General features: G+C 44.0%; 1 protein-coding gene across 1 annotated transcript in view; it reads left to right on the top strand.

The window, feature by feature from the left end:
* Positions 1–8,695: 8,695 nt before the first annotated feature.
* The window catches only part of Nol10 (nucleolar protein 10), an 88,951-nt gene continuing 77,322 nt past the window's right edge, over positions 8,696–20,324 (top strand). Inside the window, exons 1-7 of the mRNA XM_057789265.1 lie at positions 8,696–8,826; positions 10,852–10,897; positions 12,479–12,577; positions 16,075–16,152; positions 17,759–17,796; positions 18,512–18,648; positions 19,702–19,767. Coding sequence (XP_057645248.1) covers positions 8,761–8,826; positions 10,852–10,897; positions 12,479–12,577; positions 16,075–16,152; positions 17,759–17,796; positions 18,512–18,648; positions 19,702–19,767 — 530 coding nt within the window. The 5' untranslated portion in view covers positions 8,696–8,760. The remainder of the gene's footprint in view (positions 8,827–10,851; positions 10,898–12,478; positions 12,578–16,074; positions 16,153–17,758; positions 17,797–18,511; positions 18,649–19,701; positions 19,768–20,324) is intronic.

Consider the following 20,324-nt stretch of genomic DNA (forward strand, 5'->3'; position numbering starts at 1 on the left):
ACATTCTGGCCCCTTCTCACCTCTTAACCAGACTACCAATGATCAATGATTTCATCCATGCCTGAACAGAAGCCCCTACTCCCCTCCCGCACCCCGTTCCCCCTAGGAAGGGATGAGAGAAAGCCACAACGTGTGTCTAAGAAGACAGGTGCTCAGGGAACTTACACAGAATAGTCACATGGCTGCCTGGTTCACTGGGGGCTGAAGTTAATAAACAATACTTTTTTTTTTTTTTTTTTTTTTGGATTTTTGAGACAGGGCTTCTCCGTAGCTTTTAGTTCCTGTCCTGGAACTAGCTCTTGTAGACCAGGCTGGCCTCGAACTCGCAGAGATCCGCCTGCCTCTGCCTCCCGAGTGCTGGGATTACAGGCATGTGCCACCACCGCCCGGCTTCAATACATGTTTTTTGAAAAAGATTGGTTAATGAATGAAATGTTTTCATCCAGTCACTCGCCCTGCTCAGTATAGACTCAACTATCTGACACTGATCAGTTGTTTTTCTCTGACCTAAGAAGGGGAGGCGGAGTGCTCCAAAGGACAACACCTGGCCCCCTGCATCTGAGCTGCCTTCTCCAAGGACCTTTTCCTCCTGTCCTTTCAGCTGCCCACTCCTGTGGTCACACCCTGTGCCTCGTCATCAGCTGAAACTGCCCCACCTCTGAAATCTGGAATTCCAGTATCCCACTCTCTCGTCACAACCTGCTGCTCCTCCCCTCACCTCTGACTTGCCTGCCTCTGCGCCTCCCCTTACTCTGCACACACACCTCTGCATTCTGTCACCTCCTGCTTGTCCCTTACAGCCAGGCCTGAGCCCTAGCTCACTCGACCACCCTGAGTACATGGATTCCAGGCACCCTTCAGCCACTGTCTCTTCAGCACAGATCCCATGCATCCACTCCTCTGCCAGTAACCCCACCTTGGTCCAGCAAGGGCCTCTTATTTAGTGCTCTCCTCCTGCATCACAGGCAAGCCAGAAATAGCCACATTGCTGGGCCAACAGGCTCCACTCTTGGCACAGGACCTTTCCCTAGCTGTCCCTTTCCTTCGGCTACTTGGCTATTCATGCAGTCAGCAAATACACAGTGCACACTTGCTTTGGGTCAGCACTGAGACTGTGGGAACAGTTATTGGCAACACAGGCCCTGGTCTTGGGACTACCTCTTGAAGGGAGAGTCGGTGAACAGATGCATGATCACCATCAAAGAGCAAAATTAAGGGATACAGTTCATTGGTTATCAGACACATAAGAAAAATTTAAAAGGAAAGAAGGCTCACAATTTTAGAGAGGTTTAGTTTATTTAGTGCAGAAGGCAGGGTGGCATGCCTGGGTGGTAGTGGTAGTCTGGGGTGAGGAGGTCTTAATTTTTTTTTTTACAATTATTTTTATTTATTCTTTCATGAGTCTGGGGTTTTGCCTGCATTGATGTCCGTGAAGCACGTGCATGTGCAGTACCTGAGAAGACCAGAAGACGGTGAAGGGTCCCCTGGAACTGGAGTCACAGATGGTTGTGGGCCATCATGTGGATGCTGGGAACCAAAAGTTGGGTCCTTTGCAAAATCAACAAGTGCTCTTAACCACGGAGTCATCTCTCCAGCCCCCAAGGTTTCTTAGTTGTTGAGGACCAGGAACTTAAAAGAGCTGATGAGAACCAGGAGAAGGTCCCACTCAGAGGCAAGTGCAACTCTTGAACCCCAGGCTGTAGTGGCCTACACCCGCCAGTCAATCCATACCCCTTAAAGGCTTCAACCAATGTCACAAGCTAGGGACTACATTCAAACCATGAGCCTGTCAGGGGAGAACATTTCTGATTTGAACATAACTATTTCTGGAACTCCTGACTTTTTAGCCTCTCTTCTGCTAAGTACTGGGATTACAAGTATGAAACATCATGCCAGGCTGAGACCCCAGATTTGATTTTATCATGGCAACCGCAGACCTCCTGCCATTGTGTGTTGTTTTGTTAATTGGCTTTTTTTTTTATGTGTATGAGTGTTCTGCCTACATGCATACATGCAAACTGCATGCCTGGTGCCCAAGGAGGCCAAAAGAAGATTCTGGAAACCCTGGAACTGGATTTAAGAACAATTGGAAGCCTCTATGTGGGTGCTGGGAACCTAATCTGGGTCCTCTGCAAGAGCAGCAAGTGCTCTTAACCATTAAACCCTTCTCTCTGGCCCTGTTTTGTTTGAAAGAGGTTCTCAGGTAAGCTGGGCTGGCCTTTAAAATGTTTTATGACATGATTTTGAATTCTTAATCTTCTTGACAGTTTCCTAAATGCTGATAATACAGACATGAATTATTATGTCAGGCCAAAGCCCTGGACTTGAACCCTAGCAATGCAATAAGCAAACAACAGAACAATGACTTCCTGTATTTAAAAATATTTAATTTAATATAATGATTACTGAATGTAAGTATATGTGATGTGTGCATGTACTATGTGCATGTAAGGTGGGGCATGCATGCCACTGTATGTACAAGTTAGAGACACATTTTGGACTCAGTTCTCTTTCTGCTTTTATGTCAGTTCTAGGGATTGAACCCAGGTTGTCAGTCTTGACAGCAAGTACCTTTACTCACTGAGCCCTCTCACTGACCCATTTTTTTTTTTATTTTAGCCAATCAGATATTTACGTACAAGTTATTGTGGGTTTACTTCTTACTTTTCCAATGATTACTCATGTAGAAGACATTTGCCTGTTTTTATTGGCCATAAATATATTGATGTTACTTTATTAGGTTATTTTATCTTTATTGAGTACCAGGAGTTCTGTTTGTTTTGATTTTATAAGTTCTATTTTTTTCTTTACAATCCTAGAGACTGAGCCCAAGATCTTATATACTAGACAAGTATTCTGCCACCAATAACAGCTATTTAATTTTTTTTTTTTAATATTGAGGCAGTATCTCCCAAGGTTACCTAGAATGGCCTTGAACTTGAGATATATATCAGATTGGCCTCAAACTTGCAATTCTCCTGTTCCAGTCTCCTAAGTAGTTAGGGTTACAGGTCTGTGTCATCAAAGCCTGCTTTTCTTTATTTTTTCATTTAAATTTTATTTATTTATTTACAATCCCCAACAGGGTTTCTCTCTGTATACTTGACTATCCTGGAACTCACTTGGTAGACTAGGCTGGCCTTGAACTCAGAGATCTGTCTGCCTCTGCCTCCTAAGTGCTGAGATTAAATCATCACCATGTCCAGCTTAATTTTATTTTTAATTTTTGTACACGTGTGTCTGTGTGGGAGAAATGTGTGCCTGAGATCAGTTGCCCTTGGAGGCCAGAAGAGGATGTCAGACCCTGGAGCTGGGGTTTCAGTTGTGAACTGTCATCTGCAGTTGCTGGGAGCAGAACGACAGCAAGAGCAAGCACTCCTTACCACTGAATCATCTCTCCAGCCTTCTTCCCTGGTGACCTACGTTAGCCATGGACTCGGTATCTTCCTGCCTCAGCCTTTCCAGGGCTAGGATCACAGGAGTATACCACAATGCCCAGCTAGGCATTTGGGCTTCACAAGGCCCAAATACTAGTCTTTTGTTAGACATGCATTTTGTAAATATTTTCTTCCAGTCGTGATACATCTTTTTTTTTCACTTTTTATTTATTATATGTATGGATCTGTGTGAATGTATGTGCATGTGCTTGTACAGGTGGACAGGCCTTTGAGAACACAGAGATCAGAAGACATTGGCTCCCCTGGAGTCAGATCACAGGTGCTTGCCAGATGCCTGGTTTGGTGTGCGGGCTAGGCTTCATGAGTGTGCCGCCAGTGCTCTTAACTGCGGTGTCATCTCTCCAGTCCCCATTCTTGAGATACCTTTATTCATTTTCTTAAACCTGCCTTTTAATGATCACTGCTATCATTGCTCTCTACAGCAGCAGTGATGGGAGAAGTGGTAACCCACGTGTAGACCCCCGTTACCATCTCTGCCTGACCAGATCATCCAGGAAATGAACCGTGTTACGTGTCTTTTGTCATAACCTGTTCACTAGGATTAGGCTTGTTAAGTTAAACATTCACAGCACCATGGTCCATTCACTCAGATCTGACCACCAGCGTTAAATAGTGACGGCGCACCAGGGCTATTCACATTACTGATAAACTGCCAACCTATGTTTACACTTGTTGAATGTTGACTCTGGGAGCAACGAGGCCCTTCCTTGTCTCCACCAAAACTCCCTGTTCTGGGTCAGGCTGGCCGCCTGACTCTGTAAGAGGGCATAAAAGAAAAACATAAACACCTAAGAGAATTAAAAATATTGCATCAGGTTGGAGAGGGCTCTGTGATTAAGGGCAAAAATTGCTCTTGCAGAGGCCCTGGGAATGATTCCTACCACCCATGTCAGGCAGCTTACAACTGCATGTAGCTCCAGTCCTGCAAGACTCAACACCTCGAGCCTTCATGGGCATTCACATGCACATAGCTACACAGTCGCAACCACAGCGAAAAAGAAATATTTAAAAAATATTTAAAAATAAAACTTTTAAAGAATTTGTATGGCTGAGAACAGCTAGAAGGTAAAGTATTTCCAACAGCTGTTCCTGCTGTTTATCTCATCTGCAGTGGGAAAAAGGTCCAGAGCACACCCACAGTGAGTTCAGTGGGAAACTCTAGCTGACTGTCTCAGCCTCCCTTGATTTCTGCTGGGTGTTTGCCAATGCAATGTGGGGGCTCCCCTGATAATGTGAGCTTGTTCTCCCAACTGGGCTGCTCCAGTCATCTCTGCCAGATGTTCTCAGTGCCCAGGTTGATGATGTTTTCTTGTTTATCTGCTGCTTCTGTCTGTTACTTGCTATTTGTTCTTTTACTTTTGCTTGCTTTATATGTGTTAAATTCATTCATTCAAACCCAAAGTATGGTTAATTACAGGCCATTTTCTGGACTGTGCAGAACAGTCCTGATCCTCTGTGGTTAGGCTCTGCAAGTTTTGAGAGTATGAACTCAATTCCATCATAAAGATGGGGGTTGGGAAAAGCACCATGTACAGCAATGCGGTAGTCAGACTATAGTCCACAAATGTAACTAACTGGCTTGTACTTGTTTTCAGTGAATATCTAACCACCTTTAGTCAAAGGATTGTTTTCAAACACATGACAAGTCGGGTGGTGGTGGCACACGCCTTTAATCCCAGCACTTGAGAGACAGACAGATCTCTGTGAGCTCAAGGCTAGCCTGGTCTACAGAGCTAGTTCCAGGGCAGGCTCCAAAGCTACAGAGAAACCCTGTCTCAAAAAACCAACCAAACAAAAAACAAAAAAATTTTCAGAAAAAGTGGGGAGACAGATTCGTGGGGGATCAGAGAACGATTTGCTTGAGTCAGGTTGCTCCTTCCACCTGGGGATCAAACTTTGGTTGTTAGGTTTAGCAGCGAGCACCTTTATCCTCTGAGCTATTTCCCTGGCTCTTAGTCAGAGGATTCTACAACTGAAAAGCTCAAGACTGGGTGGTGGCACATGCTTTTAATCCCAGTATTCAGGAGGCAGAAAGTGGTGGACATCTGTAAGTTCAAGGCCAGCCTGGTCTGAAAGACAGACACTCTGGAATTGGCGATTCATCATAGCATACATATTAATTTTCACAACAGGAGCTGCGGCACTGTTACAAGCCTTATTTTTTTCAAAGGAGGAACCAAAGGCAGGGGGTTAACTCTCGTTATTCAGCAGCACGTGGTAGAGCCAGCGGTGAAGTGCAAGCATTCTAGCTCAGAAGTCTGTGCTCTTAGCCTCAGAAGGAGACATGTAACACAGGCTCCTGTCTGAGTTCACTACCTGGGGACCGAGCGCCTTGGTAGACAAGATGCCGCAAGCACTGGCACAGTCATGCTCTGAATGCAGCTACTGCCTCAGCAGAAGGCCAAGGAGTGAAGTAGGGCAGACTAGGTGAGTGTGCAGAGACTTTGCCCACACTCAAGCAAAGCTGTGTTCTCCTGTGTATAGCTGCTGACTCTCGGATGTGCTGTTCTTGTTGGAGAGACAGTGGATGTGTCTGAAGTAGGAAATCATCTTCATGGAGCTGTGTGGTATTAACAACAAAGGCTTGACGTGTATACGACATTGAAGGACTCTGGGTTAGGATGACTTTTTTCTCTTCTTTTTATGTACGTGTGCTAGAGGGATCACACCCATATTCTTGAGCTTGCAGGCAAGCACTCTACCACTGACCTAAATACCCAGCAAGGAGTGCTATGTCCTGTTGTCTCTTCCCTCAAGTTCTTGTGCTGAAATCAGGCCTCTCAAGATGGTGGCATTAGGGGTAGGGTCCTGGGGTGTTTCCAGCAGGCTTTCTGCAGTGCGGCAAAACTCCTAGGAAAGCGTCTTGGAAAGGGCACAGGCTTACACTGGTTCATCTCTCCAGTGTGTCAGTCCACAGCTGGCAGCTCCATGGGCTTCAGGACAGTGCTGAGGCTAACCACCATGATAGCAGGAATATGTAGCCAGGGAGGATGTGTGCCTCAAGATGTCAGGAAGAGACAGAAAGAGAAAAAGAAAGTAGAGAAAGATGAAGAGGAGGAAGCGAGAGCCTCCAAAAGTATGCCCCCAGTGACCAATTTCTCCCAAGTAGGGAGAATTAAAAAAATAATCTTATAAAAATCTCTGAATTTATTTTGTGTGGGTGAACGTTGTGTCTGGAGGTCAGAGAAAACTTGCAGGAATCATCTCCCTCCTTCACCACACGGGTCCTGGGGGTCAATCTTAGGTTCACCTGGCTTGGTGCAAGGGCCTCAACTCTTAAGAGCCTATCCAGCCATCTATTGATCAAGGTGGAACAGTGATGACTCAGTCACCTCTCAATATCGCCATCAGCTGGGGATAAGAGGATTCAAAACATGAACAATTTAGGGAGTGTGATAATTCATTTCAAACATAGTGGGGGCTGACAGAGTTGAAGGTGTCTTTTTTTTTTTTTTTTTTTTTTTTTTTTTTTTTTTTTTTGGTTTTTGAGACAGGGTTTCTCTGTAGCTTTTTGGTTCCTGTCCTGGAACTAGCTCTTGTAGACCAGGCTGGCGCCTGCCTCTGCCTCCCAAGTGCTGGGATTAAAGGCGTGCGCCACCACCGCCCGGCTGAAGGTGTTCTTATAAAGTAGCTTTGTGGAAGCTCCCTGTCCTGTCTACCATGTGCCTTACTTAGGAGGTGAAGGAAGTCAGCTCCCTCCAGAGCCCGAGGGTATCTAGGTCTTGGACTTACTTCCCTTCCAAATCGTGAGAAATTTCTGTTGTTTATAAGCTACCCAGCCTGAGGTGTTTTGTTACAGCAGCCGGAGTGACCAACTGTTTCATTTGGTCACCAAGTATTTACTGAAAGGGTCCTGTAACCAACACTGGCTCAAGCAAGGGCCATAGAGAGTAGATGAGGGAGATGGCCAGAGAACTACAATCCTTGATGCTAATTACCAGAGGTTTGCTTCCAAATATCCAATAATTTAAGAATGGTAAGGTCCCTAGTGAACTGTCGAAACTGGGTGATATTGAGAGGGCCGGAGACATTAGTTAATATTTATATATTACTTTGCAGCGGTCTAAAGTAACAAACAGGTGGGAGAAAGGAAACACATTGTTAAATACATTAAAGGAGAGCCATTCCCAGGATAAATCAAGATTTTTAGGTTATTTTAAAATGACAGTTTTTGGAGTTGGAGAAATGGCTCAGAAGTTAAGAGCATCTACTGCTCTCCCAGAGGACCCAAGTTTTGGTTCCCAGCACCCTCACAACCACCTGTAACTTCAGCTCCATGGGACCCAATGCCTTTGGGTAGGCACCTGCACAATTTAAAATAAATGTGTTTCATTAACTTCAAAGGGACCACCGTCTCACAGAAACTACGGGGTCTAAAGAAAACAGCCAAGTTTAAAAAGAAAACAGCATTACTTTTGGTCTCAATATTCTCGACATTGGGGTGGGGTGTTTTAAATAACTGTGCATTTTGCTCGTAAAAATGGGCCGTCAGGGGGAAAAAAAAACACCCAAAATCTGTTGTTAACAGTATTTATATACAACATAGGAAAGTCCTGCGGCAGATCCGCTTTACCCAGAAAGAAAAAGCAGACGAGACTGTATAAACCCTCTCAAAGCCAATAGGTAATAGTGAGCCACGGCCTAAAGACAAAGATGAAAGCAACCCACCCTTCGCCGATGTGGACCTGAGGGACCTTGGAGAGCAGCAAAGGTTCTCAGGGAGAGCCAGGAGGATTTGGTGTCGTTTCACAGGGCTTTGGAGAAAGCATTACTTAACCTTTCTCTTTCCCAGATTCCACTTTTCATAACGTAAACGTTTAGAGGGAAGACAACACGGAGGAAGCCTGGAGAGGGTTCTCGCCAGCAGTCAGCCTCTTCGGAATTAAAGCCGTTCCAAGTCCTCAGATCTGGACCACAGAGGCAGCCCGTACTGAAGGAGCAACCTACGAACAACCTACAAACTCTCTATAAACGGTAAGCGCTGTTATTACTGCCACGTATTTGTCTCATACGCTACCAGGTTCAAGCTTACTTCCTCACCTCACGCTTTCTCATACAATTCCCTTTTCATTTTACTTTTTTCAGCTCTCAGAGCCACTGTAAATTTCTGCAGGCCTCTTCCGTTCTCCTTCCGCACCTCAGCCCTCTGCCGGAGTCCGAATGGGCGCGCACTTCCTGCGCCCGGAAGTGCGTCATCACCCTGCACCAGTACCCCCACGCTGCACCGGTGCGCCTGGGATTCGGATGCTGGAGTACCCGCGTTCTGTGACTGCTTGCCGGGTCCCTGGTGCTCCGCGCCACCATGCAGGTCTCGAGCCTTAACGAGGTGAAGATTTATAGCCTCAGCTGCGGCAAGTCCCTCCCTGAGGTGAGTCTTCATCTCCTCGTCACCGTCGCTGCCCCTCTCATTGCCCTAGTGATATATCTTTAATTTATCGACGACTGACTGTGCTGGCTGGTTTTACGTCGGCTTGACACAAGAGTTATCTGAAAGGAGGGAACCTCAGTTGAGAAAATGCCTCCATGAGATCCAGCTGTAGAGTATTTTTTTTTTTTAATTAATGAGTAACGGGAGAGGTCCCAGCTCACTGTGAATGGTGTCATCCCTGGGCTGGTAGTTCCGGATTCTATAAGGAGGCTGAGCAAGCCATGGGAAGCAAGCCAGTAAGCAGTACCCTTTTATAGCCTCTGCATCAGTTCCTACCTCTAGGTTTCTGCCTGTTTGAGTTTCTGTCCTGACTTCCGTGATGCACCGTGATGTGAACTGTAGCTGAAGGCCATGGTATTTTATCATACACAGGGACCATAAGACAGCACTTTTGTTCTTCTTGTGTTAGGTTCCTGTGAGAGCATGCTGACTGTTTAGAAACCATTCTCACATCCTTTAATAGAAACATCATTGCCTGAAATACAGTCAGAGTAATACCGTCAGAGAGTAGCAACTCTCTTACTGCAGAGAGAAGAAAACCTCTGGCCCATCCCCAGACATTTGAAAGTGTCATTCTGATGTACACAATGTCTCTTTTGAATACTTAAGGTCTTGAGAGGGGAGTCTGCATGAGTAGAGAGATTATTCTGCCCTGCCTAGTAAGAATAGTACATTGAACTGGGCTGTGGTGGTGCACACCTTTAATCCCAACACTTGGGAGGCAGAGGCAGGTGGATCTGTGAGTCTGAGGTCAGCCTGGTCCACAGACTGGTTCCAGGACAGCTAGGGTTGTTGCTCAGAGACACTCTGTCTTGGAAAACAAAAAGCAAAAACAGCAACAACAAAAAAAGAATAGTACATTGGTTTTGCCCTTTTAGAAATGATGGATATTTATTTTTTTCATTTCTTTGGGGCTTTTAACTTTGAATTTATTGACATTTTGAGCTGGACAGTTACTTGTTGCTAGTGTTGTCTTATAGGCTGTTTGCCAGCTTCCCTAGCCCATACCCACTAGATACCAGGATTACACCTACCAGGTGTGATGCCAGACAGAATCTTTAAGAATTACCATAAGCCCTCTAGGGAACAAAATTGCCCCAGTCGAGACCCATCCGCTCAGTGTCACTGTAATTGACAAGTGTTTCATCACTGCTGTTCATTCAACTTCTGCCTGCAGAGCAGAATCTGTGTTCAGTGAATGTGGAATGTGTCAGTTAAAAAATACCACTTCTTATCCAGAGTTGGCTATTAGGCCAGTTGTATATCTGTTCTTATTCTTTGTAAGAAATAGATTTTAGTTAGCAAAGGGACACATTTATAATCCTAGTATGTGGGAGGCTGAGACAGGAAGAGTGAGGGTTTGTGGGGTTTAATCTAGGGTAAAGAGGTACATAGTGTGACTATATGTCAACACAGAAGCGTATACACACACACAAAGGATGGCACTCCTCATTGAAACTGAAACCCATCATTGAGAACTTCTGCGTTCTCTTAGCTTAGATGGATTAATTTTATTCTTATTTTTTTTTTTTGCTTTGTAAAACAGCTATCCAAAAAATTTTGTTTAGAATATGTAAATGTATTTTTAAAAATCCAGAAGATATACTATCATGCAGTTAAGATTATAGAATAGCCCCACTTTCCATTTTATTGTTTCCTGTAAGTTTGCAGTTTTTTTTTTTTTTAACATTTTTACATTTTTATTTTTTATTTATTTATTTTTTTTTTTGGTTTTTCGAGACAGGGTTTCTCTGTGGTTTTGGAGCCTGTCCTGGAACTAGCTCTTGTAGACCAGGCTGGTCTCGAACTCACAGAGATCCGCCTGCCTCTGCCTCCCAAGTGCTGGGATTAAAGGCGTGCGCCACCACCGCCCGGCCAAGTTTGCAGTTTTTAAAATGAACTTTTGTTTTGCGAGCAGAAGACAATCCAGGTGTGTTTTAAAGCGCAGTGTCTGTTTTCTCCTAGTGGCTTTCTGACAGGAAGAAGAGAGCGCTGCAGAAGAAAGATGTGGGTGAGTATCCATGGTGCTCCTGCTGCCAGTGTCCCATGTGACAGTATCCATAGCTCTGGCTTTTCAGTGTGGGGTGTGGGAAGTGAGCTTTTGTCCTGCTGATGGTGTGGATCTTAATTTTACCTCCTTTTCAAGCTAACAAGTTAGCCTCTTTTGGCTTCATGGGTGGCATCAAGGCTCCAGGGTCAGAGACAGACTCATGGCATGGCACAGATGGCACACCCTCTGCATGCTTGTCCCAGCTGCCCTTCGAGTCCCTTGGGAGGGCTTCAGCATGGCTTGGATGAGGCGTGCACACTGCAGGTTTGTGTTTCAGGGAGGAGTCCTGAGGTCTGAGGTGCGAAGTCCACCATGGCTTTGCTAACAGGCAGTAAACAGGCCTGCCCTTCAGTGACCTCATCTGTCAAAATTCTCAGCTGCCAGGAACCCGGAAACATGGCTCAGGTACAAGTGGCCAGACGCTTGCAGGACTGCCGCACTAAGCAAGATGCGCAGGAACACACGAGCCTCAGGAGGACTGTCTTTCCCGACAGTTCCATAATTGCTTTGTTCCTAGTGGGCCAAAATCCTTTTTTTTTTTTTTAATTTAATTAGTATGCACTGTGTTTTGCCAGTGTATATTCTGTATGACAATGTCAGATTTCCTGGAACTGGAGTTACAGGCGGTTGTGAGCTGCCATGTGTGTGCTGAGAATTGAACCCAGGTTCTCTGAAAGAACAGCCAGTGCTCTTAACTGCTGAGCCATCTCTCCAGCCCCAGAAACTTTATCTGTTAGTTGAATCTCTCAGTTTTGCAATACAGAGACAGTAAACTTTTTTTTTAATGAACAAAAGGACTTCACATATAAAATGTCTGAATGTAAACAATGAGATTGAATTGTAACTTAACTGACTTTGATAAATTTATTTTCATTAAAGTTTTCCAGTTCAGGTGCCGTAGATGAGAGGAAACTTATCTTCCTTTTAACTGAGTCTTCTAAAAATTGAGCATGAGGAGCTTTCTGACTGTGAGATTGAGATCTTTTGGCAAGCTTCTTGGGAAAATAGCATTTATATAAAGTACCAAAGTCAGGTGGAAAATGAGATTTTTAACTCAGAAGAAATGCTGTTCGGAGCTCACAGATTCGGGTTTTATCTGATCCCCTTCCAGTGTGCTCATGTGTAACAAAATGGCTTCAGGGTATTTATGGGAAGAAACTGTTTTCGGGCCTGCTGTCCATGTGCCACTGGTTCCTGGGCCTGTGGTGAGGCAGCATATTGTGGTAGGAGCTCATGGTGCAAGGGATGGCTCACTAAACAGGAAGCAAGAGGAGACAGAATAAATGGGTGGCCTATAGTCTCACAGGGCTCCATGGCTCATAAGTTTTACCATCTCCCAATTAAGCCATGAGCCTAGGAACCAGACCCTGGTACCCTTGGGCATTTTGGGGGCATTTCAGATCCAAACTGTTAAAGAGGAAGGAGCTAAGAAGAAGCTGGGTGAGCTGTGATGGGGTTGTTCTCAGCCCTGGGAACCTTCGAGTTGTATACTCTCTTCTCCCCTGATGCCCGTGCTGAACTAGTTTCTTTCCCTCTCTGTAGATGTTCGTAGGAGAATTGAACTTATTCAGGATTTTGAAATGCCCACTGTGTGTACCACTATCAAGGTGTCAAAAGATGGACAGTACATCTTAGCGACGGGTAAGCATCTTTGTGGTTATGATTTGCATGTGCTCCATAGCAGGAAGTGCTCTAGTAGGAAGGTCACCCTCCATGTTTACCCATAATCACTTCAGACACACAGAAATGCTCAGGAGAGTTAAACGAGCACCTATTTACCTGAGCACTAGATTCTTCCGTGAACAGTTTGCTGTGTTTCTCTATCAATACGTATAGTTTTTTTTAATGACTTTTCAGAATAAGTCACAAATAGCAGCTTTTTAATTTTTATTTTAGTTTCTATTTTTTGGTTTTCGGGCTTGCTTTGTATCCTAGTCTGGCCTCAGACTCATAATCTCCCCTGATCACCTCCACTTTCAGTTGCTGAAATACAGGCATGTGCCTCCACCCCAGATTTTGCTCCACTCCACTTGAACAGCTTCATACATACCAAGCCAGTCCCTTTGTGCTGTATTAATGGCTGTCTCAGCACCCATGCTATCCACATCGCTAAGCTTCTGTTGTTTTCCATTTATTATTTCTATTTTTGGTGTGAGTGTTTTGCCTGTATGTGATTAAGTGTATTATACGCATGCCTTGTGCCCTGAAAGCCAGAAGAGGGCTTTGGAACCCAGGAACTGGAGTTACACACAGTTGTGAGCCATTATGTGGGTGCTGGAAACCAAACCCTGGTTCTTTGGAAGAGTAGCCCGTCTCTTAACTGTGAGCTATCTCTCCAGCCCTTTAGCCTCTGCTTTTATTTCGAGAAACTGGTAAGGAGGGTTAGGAAGATGTGAACTATTTGGGCACAGTTACTGAGGACTAGAAGGGGCTTAAACCTTGAATTCAGGTCTTGATCTTCAGATCCAGAGACACTAAATGGTGGTGTCCAGTGCTCAAGGGTGTAGATTAAGTGAAAGAGGGGTTTTTGTTTTGTTTTCTGTTTTGACAGGTTCTCACTCTGTACCCCTGGTGTCCTAGAACTGGCTGTGGAGATCCTCTAGTTTGTGCCTCCTAAGAGCTGGGATTAAAGGTGTGCACCACCACACCTGGCAGGGAGGTTTAATGCTAAATTATATTTCCTTTTATGAAATCATTCTCTACTCTGACAAGATTAATTGCTTTTTTACTTAGAATCTTTGGGTTTAGCTGGGCAGTGGTGGTGCACACCTTTAATCCTAACACTTGGGAGGCAGAGGCAGGCGGATCTCAGTGAGTTCGAGGCCAGCCTGATCTACAAAGTGAGTTCCAGGACAGCTAGGACTGTTACACAGAGAAACCCTGTCTTTTTTTTTTTTTTTTTAATTATTTATTATGTATACAGTATTCTGCCTGCATATATCCCTGCAGGCCAGAAGAGGGCACCAAATCTCACTGCAGATGGTTGTGAGCCACCATGTGGTTGCTGGGAATTGACCTCAGGACCTCTGGAAGAGCAGGCAAAGCTCTTAACCACTGAGCCATCTCTCCAGCCCCAACCCTGTCTTTAAAAAACAAACAAAAACAACAACAAAAAGAATCCTTGGATTTTACTTTTTATCTTCAAAAACACCATTTTCATCAAGAATTTGTGAACATTGATAGTGATCTCAGAACCGAAGTTTTGATTTTAATTGCTTTTATTTTAAATAACTATGCACACAGCTAGTGGCTGTCATGGCACAGCGTGGTTGGGTGCAGAGTCCTTAGCACCTCCTCCTTTGGCCCTTTAGACTCAGGGCACCACTTGCTGTCTGCTCTCTTCAATAGAGCTAGCACTTTCATCTTTGATTCTGCCACTGTCTCCATCTCTGTCACTGTCCTAGGACTTGTGACTAAAACAAGTTGGATAAAATTTGTCCTTGGAGATGTTTTAGTCTAGTTGGGGAAATCAACTTCCCCAGGAAGCCAGTCCAGGGGACATGTGAACTGTGGACCTGTCGCAGAACTAAGCCTCTTGGTTTCTTTTGGAAACATTCAGTTTAGAATCAGGCCAGATCCAAATTTGCTCCTCTCCTTGCCAGTGCTGGGAATCAAACCCAGTGCACTAGTGACTGAGCAATGTCCAGCTGCAGAGCTATCCTTAGTGTCGTCGTGAGACTTTCCTGAGACACAGGGATGAAAACGGTCGCAGAAGTGCTGATTTTATGCAACTTTGTGCTTTTTGCCACATTTTCTTTCTCCTGAGAGTCAAGATGATACAAGTAAACCTTGTAGACAATGCAGAAATATAAAGGGAAAACAAAGCCAAGCACAGTAGGAGCAAAGGCCCTGCATATATTAATAGTTTTTCCTAAGGCCCATCACACAAAAATCATTGTCCAACAGTGGACTCAAAAAAATTCTGCATGCTTTTCTGCTCTGGGAGGACTTGTTGTTGCTTTGGGAGGCAGATGTCTTCTCTGGCCTAGAGCTTATGTGCCTTTTGCCTCAGCTTCCTAACTTCTGGGATAATAGGCATGCATCACCATGCTCTGTATATTTCAGTGTTTTCTTTTTTTAATGAAATCTTAGGTTTTGATGCATGCTAGAAAAATGATTTCCTCTCTCCCCCACCCCGTAATATCATGTTTTGCTTTTAAAAATTGATCCTTGTTTTTCCTTATTGCAAATATGGGGTATTTGTCTGAAATACAAAGAGTATAGAAGGCTGTGACATAAGATGTGAGCATCCCCAAATTGTGCTTTAGAGGTAGTTGCTGTGTCTGTGCTTCCTCATCATTCCTGTGCTGCAGCCTTTAGCTGTGCAGAGTTGGGATCATATGCACTGTGTTGTAGCAGTCACCTCCGGGCCTGAGTGCACTTCTTTCTGTAACACATTTTAGGAGCCGCTTAGGCGGCTCAGCAAGTAAAGGTGCTTGCTGCCGAGTGTGACAACCTGAGTTTGACCCTGGAACCATGTGGTAGAAGGAGAGAACCAGCTCTCCAGCAGTCTTTGGGAACCTGCTCATCTTTACATGCTTCCTGTTTTCTGGTGTGGGTTGACCATTGTTTATTGATCTATCCACTGATGGATCAATGAGTTCTTTTGCTTTAAGACTCTGGCCATGTGTGACAGAAGTTGGGAGTGGACATTTTTCCCATTCCTGGTGTGCTCGTGGCTGGGTTTCTGTAGTTCTTGATTTGTGTAAGCTGACATATAGTTTTAGAGTGGTTCTCCATCACACACACAGACCTTCCAGGTATTGGAGATTATCAGGGAAGTTGTATCAGTTTGTTTATGGCTAATTTTAACTGTTTCACTGATACAAGCATTAAGATATTAAGCATCTTTTTCATCTGTTCTCATGGCAGCTGTTTGATTGTTACTGTTATTTTACTTTTGATTGTTTCTGTTACTCTTACTGGATTGTGAGTCTTCTTAGGCATTATACGTCACTCTCTGTGACTTGCTTGCTTTCCCTTTGTCATTCACTTTGGGATGCTTGTATGGTGCTGCTGTTAAAACCCTCCCTTTCTTTGATTTGATGATAACTGTCTTACCTCAGGACAGAAAAGACATGCAGCAGTTTCGTAGGGTGTGTTCTTAGGATTTCTATCAATTTAAATTTTTTTTATAGGAACTTATAAACCTCGGGTTCGGTGTTATGACACCTATCAGTTATCCTTGAAGTTTGAAAGGTGCTTGGATTCGGAAGGTAAGAGGCTAACTTTGAACTCATGGATAGCTTTTTGTATTTGTCAGTCACGCTGCTTTTTAGAATGGGAATGGGTTGTGTAGTGGGTTTTGGTTGCTGTGGATTAAATAGTTAAATATGTTGCTGCACTTACAGGCTGTAACCCACACTGGCTGGGCCCTTGGCTCTGAATAGGGCTACCCTCAGTAGGTCGGCCAGGTGGGCTGTTGAAGGCTCATCAAGAGTCTGCTTCACCAGGTGGTAGTAGCACACACCTTTACTCCTAGCACTTGGGAGGCAGAGGCAGGTGGATCTCTGTGAGTTCAAGGCCAGCCTGGTCTACAAGAGCTAGTTCCATGACAGGCTCCAAAGCTACAGAGAAATCCTGACTCGAAAAACCAAACCAACCAAACAAAAAAGTCTACTTCCAGACTCAGCTTATTGTGGCCGTGGGACTGGGTGGTGGGGTCTCCCTTCTCGCTGGATCTCAGCTGGGCTCCATTTCGTTTATAGAGGCTGCCAGCACTCTGCCCCAGCTGGAGACCTCTTTCACATCTTTCTTTTTAGTCTTCATTATTTTATCTCACGTGAATGGGTGTTTTACCTGCATAGGTATCTGTGCACCATGCATGTGCCTGATACCACAGGAAGCCGGAAGAGGGCATCTGATCCTCTTTGACTGGAGTTATAGATGGCTGTGAGCTGCATGTGGGTGCTGGGCCTTGGACCTGGCTTCTCTGGGAGAGCAAGTGCTCTTAACCACAAAGCCCTATCCCTGGCCCTGAGAGACCTCTTCTGTTAAGAGATTCATCTGATTAAACAAAACTTTCCCATTGTCATACCATATAACATGACCCCTGGGAGCAGTGTCTCAGTAACTGCAAGGCTCCATACCTACTCTCACCAGGGGGACACAGAAAGCACACTAAAATGACACAGTTAACTTTTATCAGTTAATCTAGTGTTAGGATCAAGGGGAAAGAAGTTAGTGGGATGCAGTGTTGTGTAGAAGGGCCAGCATAGTGTTCTAGTCGTCCCCCCCCCCTGCTTCTGAAGAACGGCAGGAACTTTGTGTGCCATTCATAGCTGTTTACTATTTTCGTCTGGAGGGTCAACTTTGTTTAGGCAAAAGCTACTTTTTCCTTCTTTTTATTTTGAAACAGGGTTTGCCTCTTTTTCCTTCTTTTTATTTTGAAACAGGGTTTCTTCCTGCAGCCATAGCTGGTTGGAAACTCCTTATGTAGAACAAACTGGCTTCAAACTCACAGAGATCTTCCTCCTCCCGAGGCACAAGCTAGCACATGACTCCCCAGCCTGGTGCCCTTTGTAAAGCAGCGCTCTAAAGGACCCTCTTCAGTTTCTGTTTGAAAGTCTTAAAAACTATTTAGGACGTCTCAGTAAGGCAGTGGTTAAAATTTTAAGGAGTCATAATTTGTAAATTCTCTTTAGTTCTATAAAAAAAAATCTAGTGGGACTTTTCTTGTTTTATGTAGAGGTAGGACATGCACAGTATTTGTGTACAGTTATTCACCAGGCAAAACCAATTAGAATCCTCACAAGAAGCCTGTGCTTTTGCTAGGACACTGGTCGATAATTGTGCTTTCTTTTTTCTATTGCTGCTTTTCAGTTGTCACCTTTGAGATTTTATCTGATGACTATTCGAAGGTATTTACTTTTTATTTTTATTTATATGTGTATGTGTGTTTGTGTGGATGTCCACCACATGTGTACAGTTGTGCTTGGATACCAGAAGAGGGCATCAGATCACCAGATGGTTGTGAGCTGCCGTGTGGGTGCTGGGATCTGAACTCGGGTCCTCTGCAAGAGCAGCAAGTGCTCATCACTGCTGAGCTGTCTCTCCAGACCTGGAACTCATTTTTCTAATAAATATTTCTTCTATCTTCCCAGTATTAAGTTAAAAATCACTGTGTAGTAATAGATAATTTATTATTCTATTGATTTTTGGCCAGGTGCATGCATGACATGTACTATCTTTTAAAACAGCATTGGGGGAGAGAGCCTTTGATTGACTAGTATCATTGGTTCTCAGCATTATAGGACCTCTCCTGTTTTCTAAGAAACTTGTAACAGTTGCCTTTTACCAGGTGTCTAATGGTCTCCATCTGTGGTTCTGATCATTGATACTGGCCTAGGCTTGTTTGCCAGGTTGCCGTCATCTTTAGTATTGATTGATTTACATTTAAACACCATGCAAACTTTATACACACTTCTGTAGTCTGCTAAATGAAAGTGTGTGTACATAGGTCTGTGTATTTGCATACAGAGTGTAAGCAGAGGGAGAGATGAAAGTTTTTCTTGTTTGGTAGTTTCAGTGATGTTGAAAGTTAAGCAGACTAGACTTTGATTGTTTTCTTTCCAGATCGTCTTCTTGCATAACGACAGATATATCGAGTTTCACTCACAGTCAGGTTTTTATTACAAAACCAGAATTCCCAAGTTCGGCAGAGACTTCTCTTACCACTACCCGTCCTGTGACTTGTACTTCGTTGGTGCAAGGTATCGATCAGTGTATTTTTCCCTTTTCACCTCTCACACAGCTAGCTTCACTAGATGATCTGTAGACAAATGTCCTTAATAGAGAAAGTGATGTGTCGTTAGCGTGGAAGGGACTCAATCTTAGAAAAAGGGATTAACAACAACAACAACAACAAAAATCTAGTAGTTTACCTAGTTGATACATAGTTTTTAGTGGGTGGTATTACTGTAATGTTTTATTTTATTTTATTATTTTAATTTATTTACTTATGTATACAGTGTTCTGTCTGCATGCATGCCTGCAGGCCAGAAGAAGGCACCAGATCTCATTACAGATGGTTGTGAGCCTCCATGTGGTTGCTGGGAATTGAACTCAGGACCTCTGGAAGAGCAACCAGTGCTTGTAGCTGTTGAGATCTCTCCAGCCCCACTATAATGTTTTAGTACCTGATATTTGCTTACTAAGATCTTTTTGAAAGACATGACTTTAAAATATGCATGTGTCGAGTGTTTAAGCTAGAACCCACACAAGTCTCACAGAGTAGCCCTGTTGCTGAGTTTACAAGACGCTGTTGTTTAGTTTTGGTTTTGTTCCTCAAGTTTTTCTTTACCCCCTGAGCTTCTAGTTCCTGCTTTAAGCTTGTTCAGTATTTTGTCATTAATGTCATATGTATTTAGGGAGCTGGGGACACGACTCAGTGAGTAAAGTTCTTTCTGTGCAAGCGTGGGGACCTGAGTTCAGATCCCCAGTGTAATATAAAAACCAGGCATGGCAGTGCTGCAGGCCAGTGACCCCAGTGCTGAGCTATGAGGGAGATCCCCGGGAGTGACAGATGGTTGTGAACGGTCTGAGGGGGTGCTAGGAACTAAACTTGGGTTCCTGCAAGAGTTTCAGTTCCTCACCTCCAAGACTTGGCAAATTCTTGAACAAAGTGAACATATTTAGAATAAGTTTTTTATCAGCTTTTCAGAGTGACGTGATGGCTTACGGGTGATAGATTCGCATGTGCTTCTGAAGCTTATGTTTACTCACAGAAATGCTTGTCGCTTACCGGGTCTCTTTGTTACTTGCAGCTCTGAAGTGTATAGATTAAATTTAGAACAAGGGCGTTACCTGAATCCTCTCCAGACAGATGCCGCGTGAGTACCTCAGCCCTACTGCTCTATTTATTTTGCCCAGGAGATGGAGCCAGAGGCTCTTGTTGTCATCAAGTGACCTAGTTGTGGTCCACCAGCATCCTGGGCCATCATTTAGTAGGATATCATTAACTATGCTCTTAATTGGAACTGAAGGTGTTGTTTGGTTTCTTTTTTCCCCTAACACCATCAGTCCATCTTCTGGACTTAGTATACACAAGGCCCTTGGTTCACCGCTAAGCAGATAAATAAATGAAGGACTCGGTTTTTTTGTTTTTTGTTATTGTGGTTGTTAACAAAAAGATTTGCTGAGAATATCAAATGATTCCTTAAAAGTTTTAAGTTCTCATACAAAAAGACTTAGAAATTAATCCCAGCACTCAGGAAGCAGAATTGGATGGATCTCTGAGTTCAGGGCCAGCCTGGTGTACATAGCAAGTTTCAGGCCAACCAGGGCTATATAGAGAGACCTTGTCTTAATATAAAAACAACAAAGCTTCTGACTGACTTTTAAAAACGCAGGGTATTATTTTTACCTGTAATATTAAGTTTTCTTAAAT

Source organism: Chionomys nivalis, chromosome 1, assembly GCF_950005125.1.
Source record: "Chionomys nivalis chromosome 1, mChiNiv1.1, whole genome shotgun sequence".
Lineage (NCBI taxonomy): Eukaryota > Metazoa > Chordata > Mammalia > Rodentia > Cricetidae > Chionomys > Chionomys nivalis.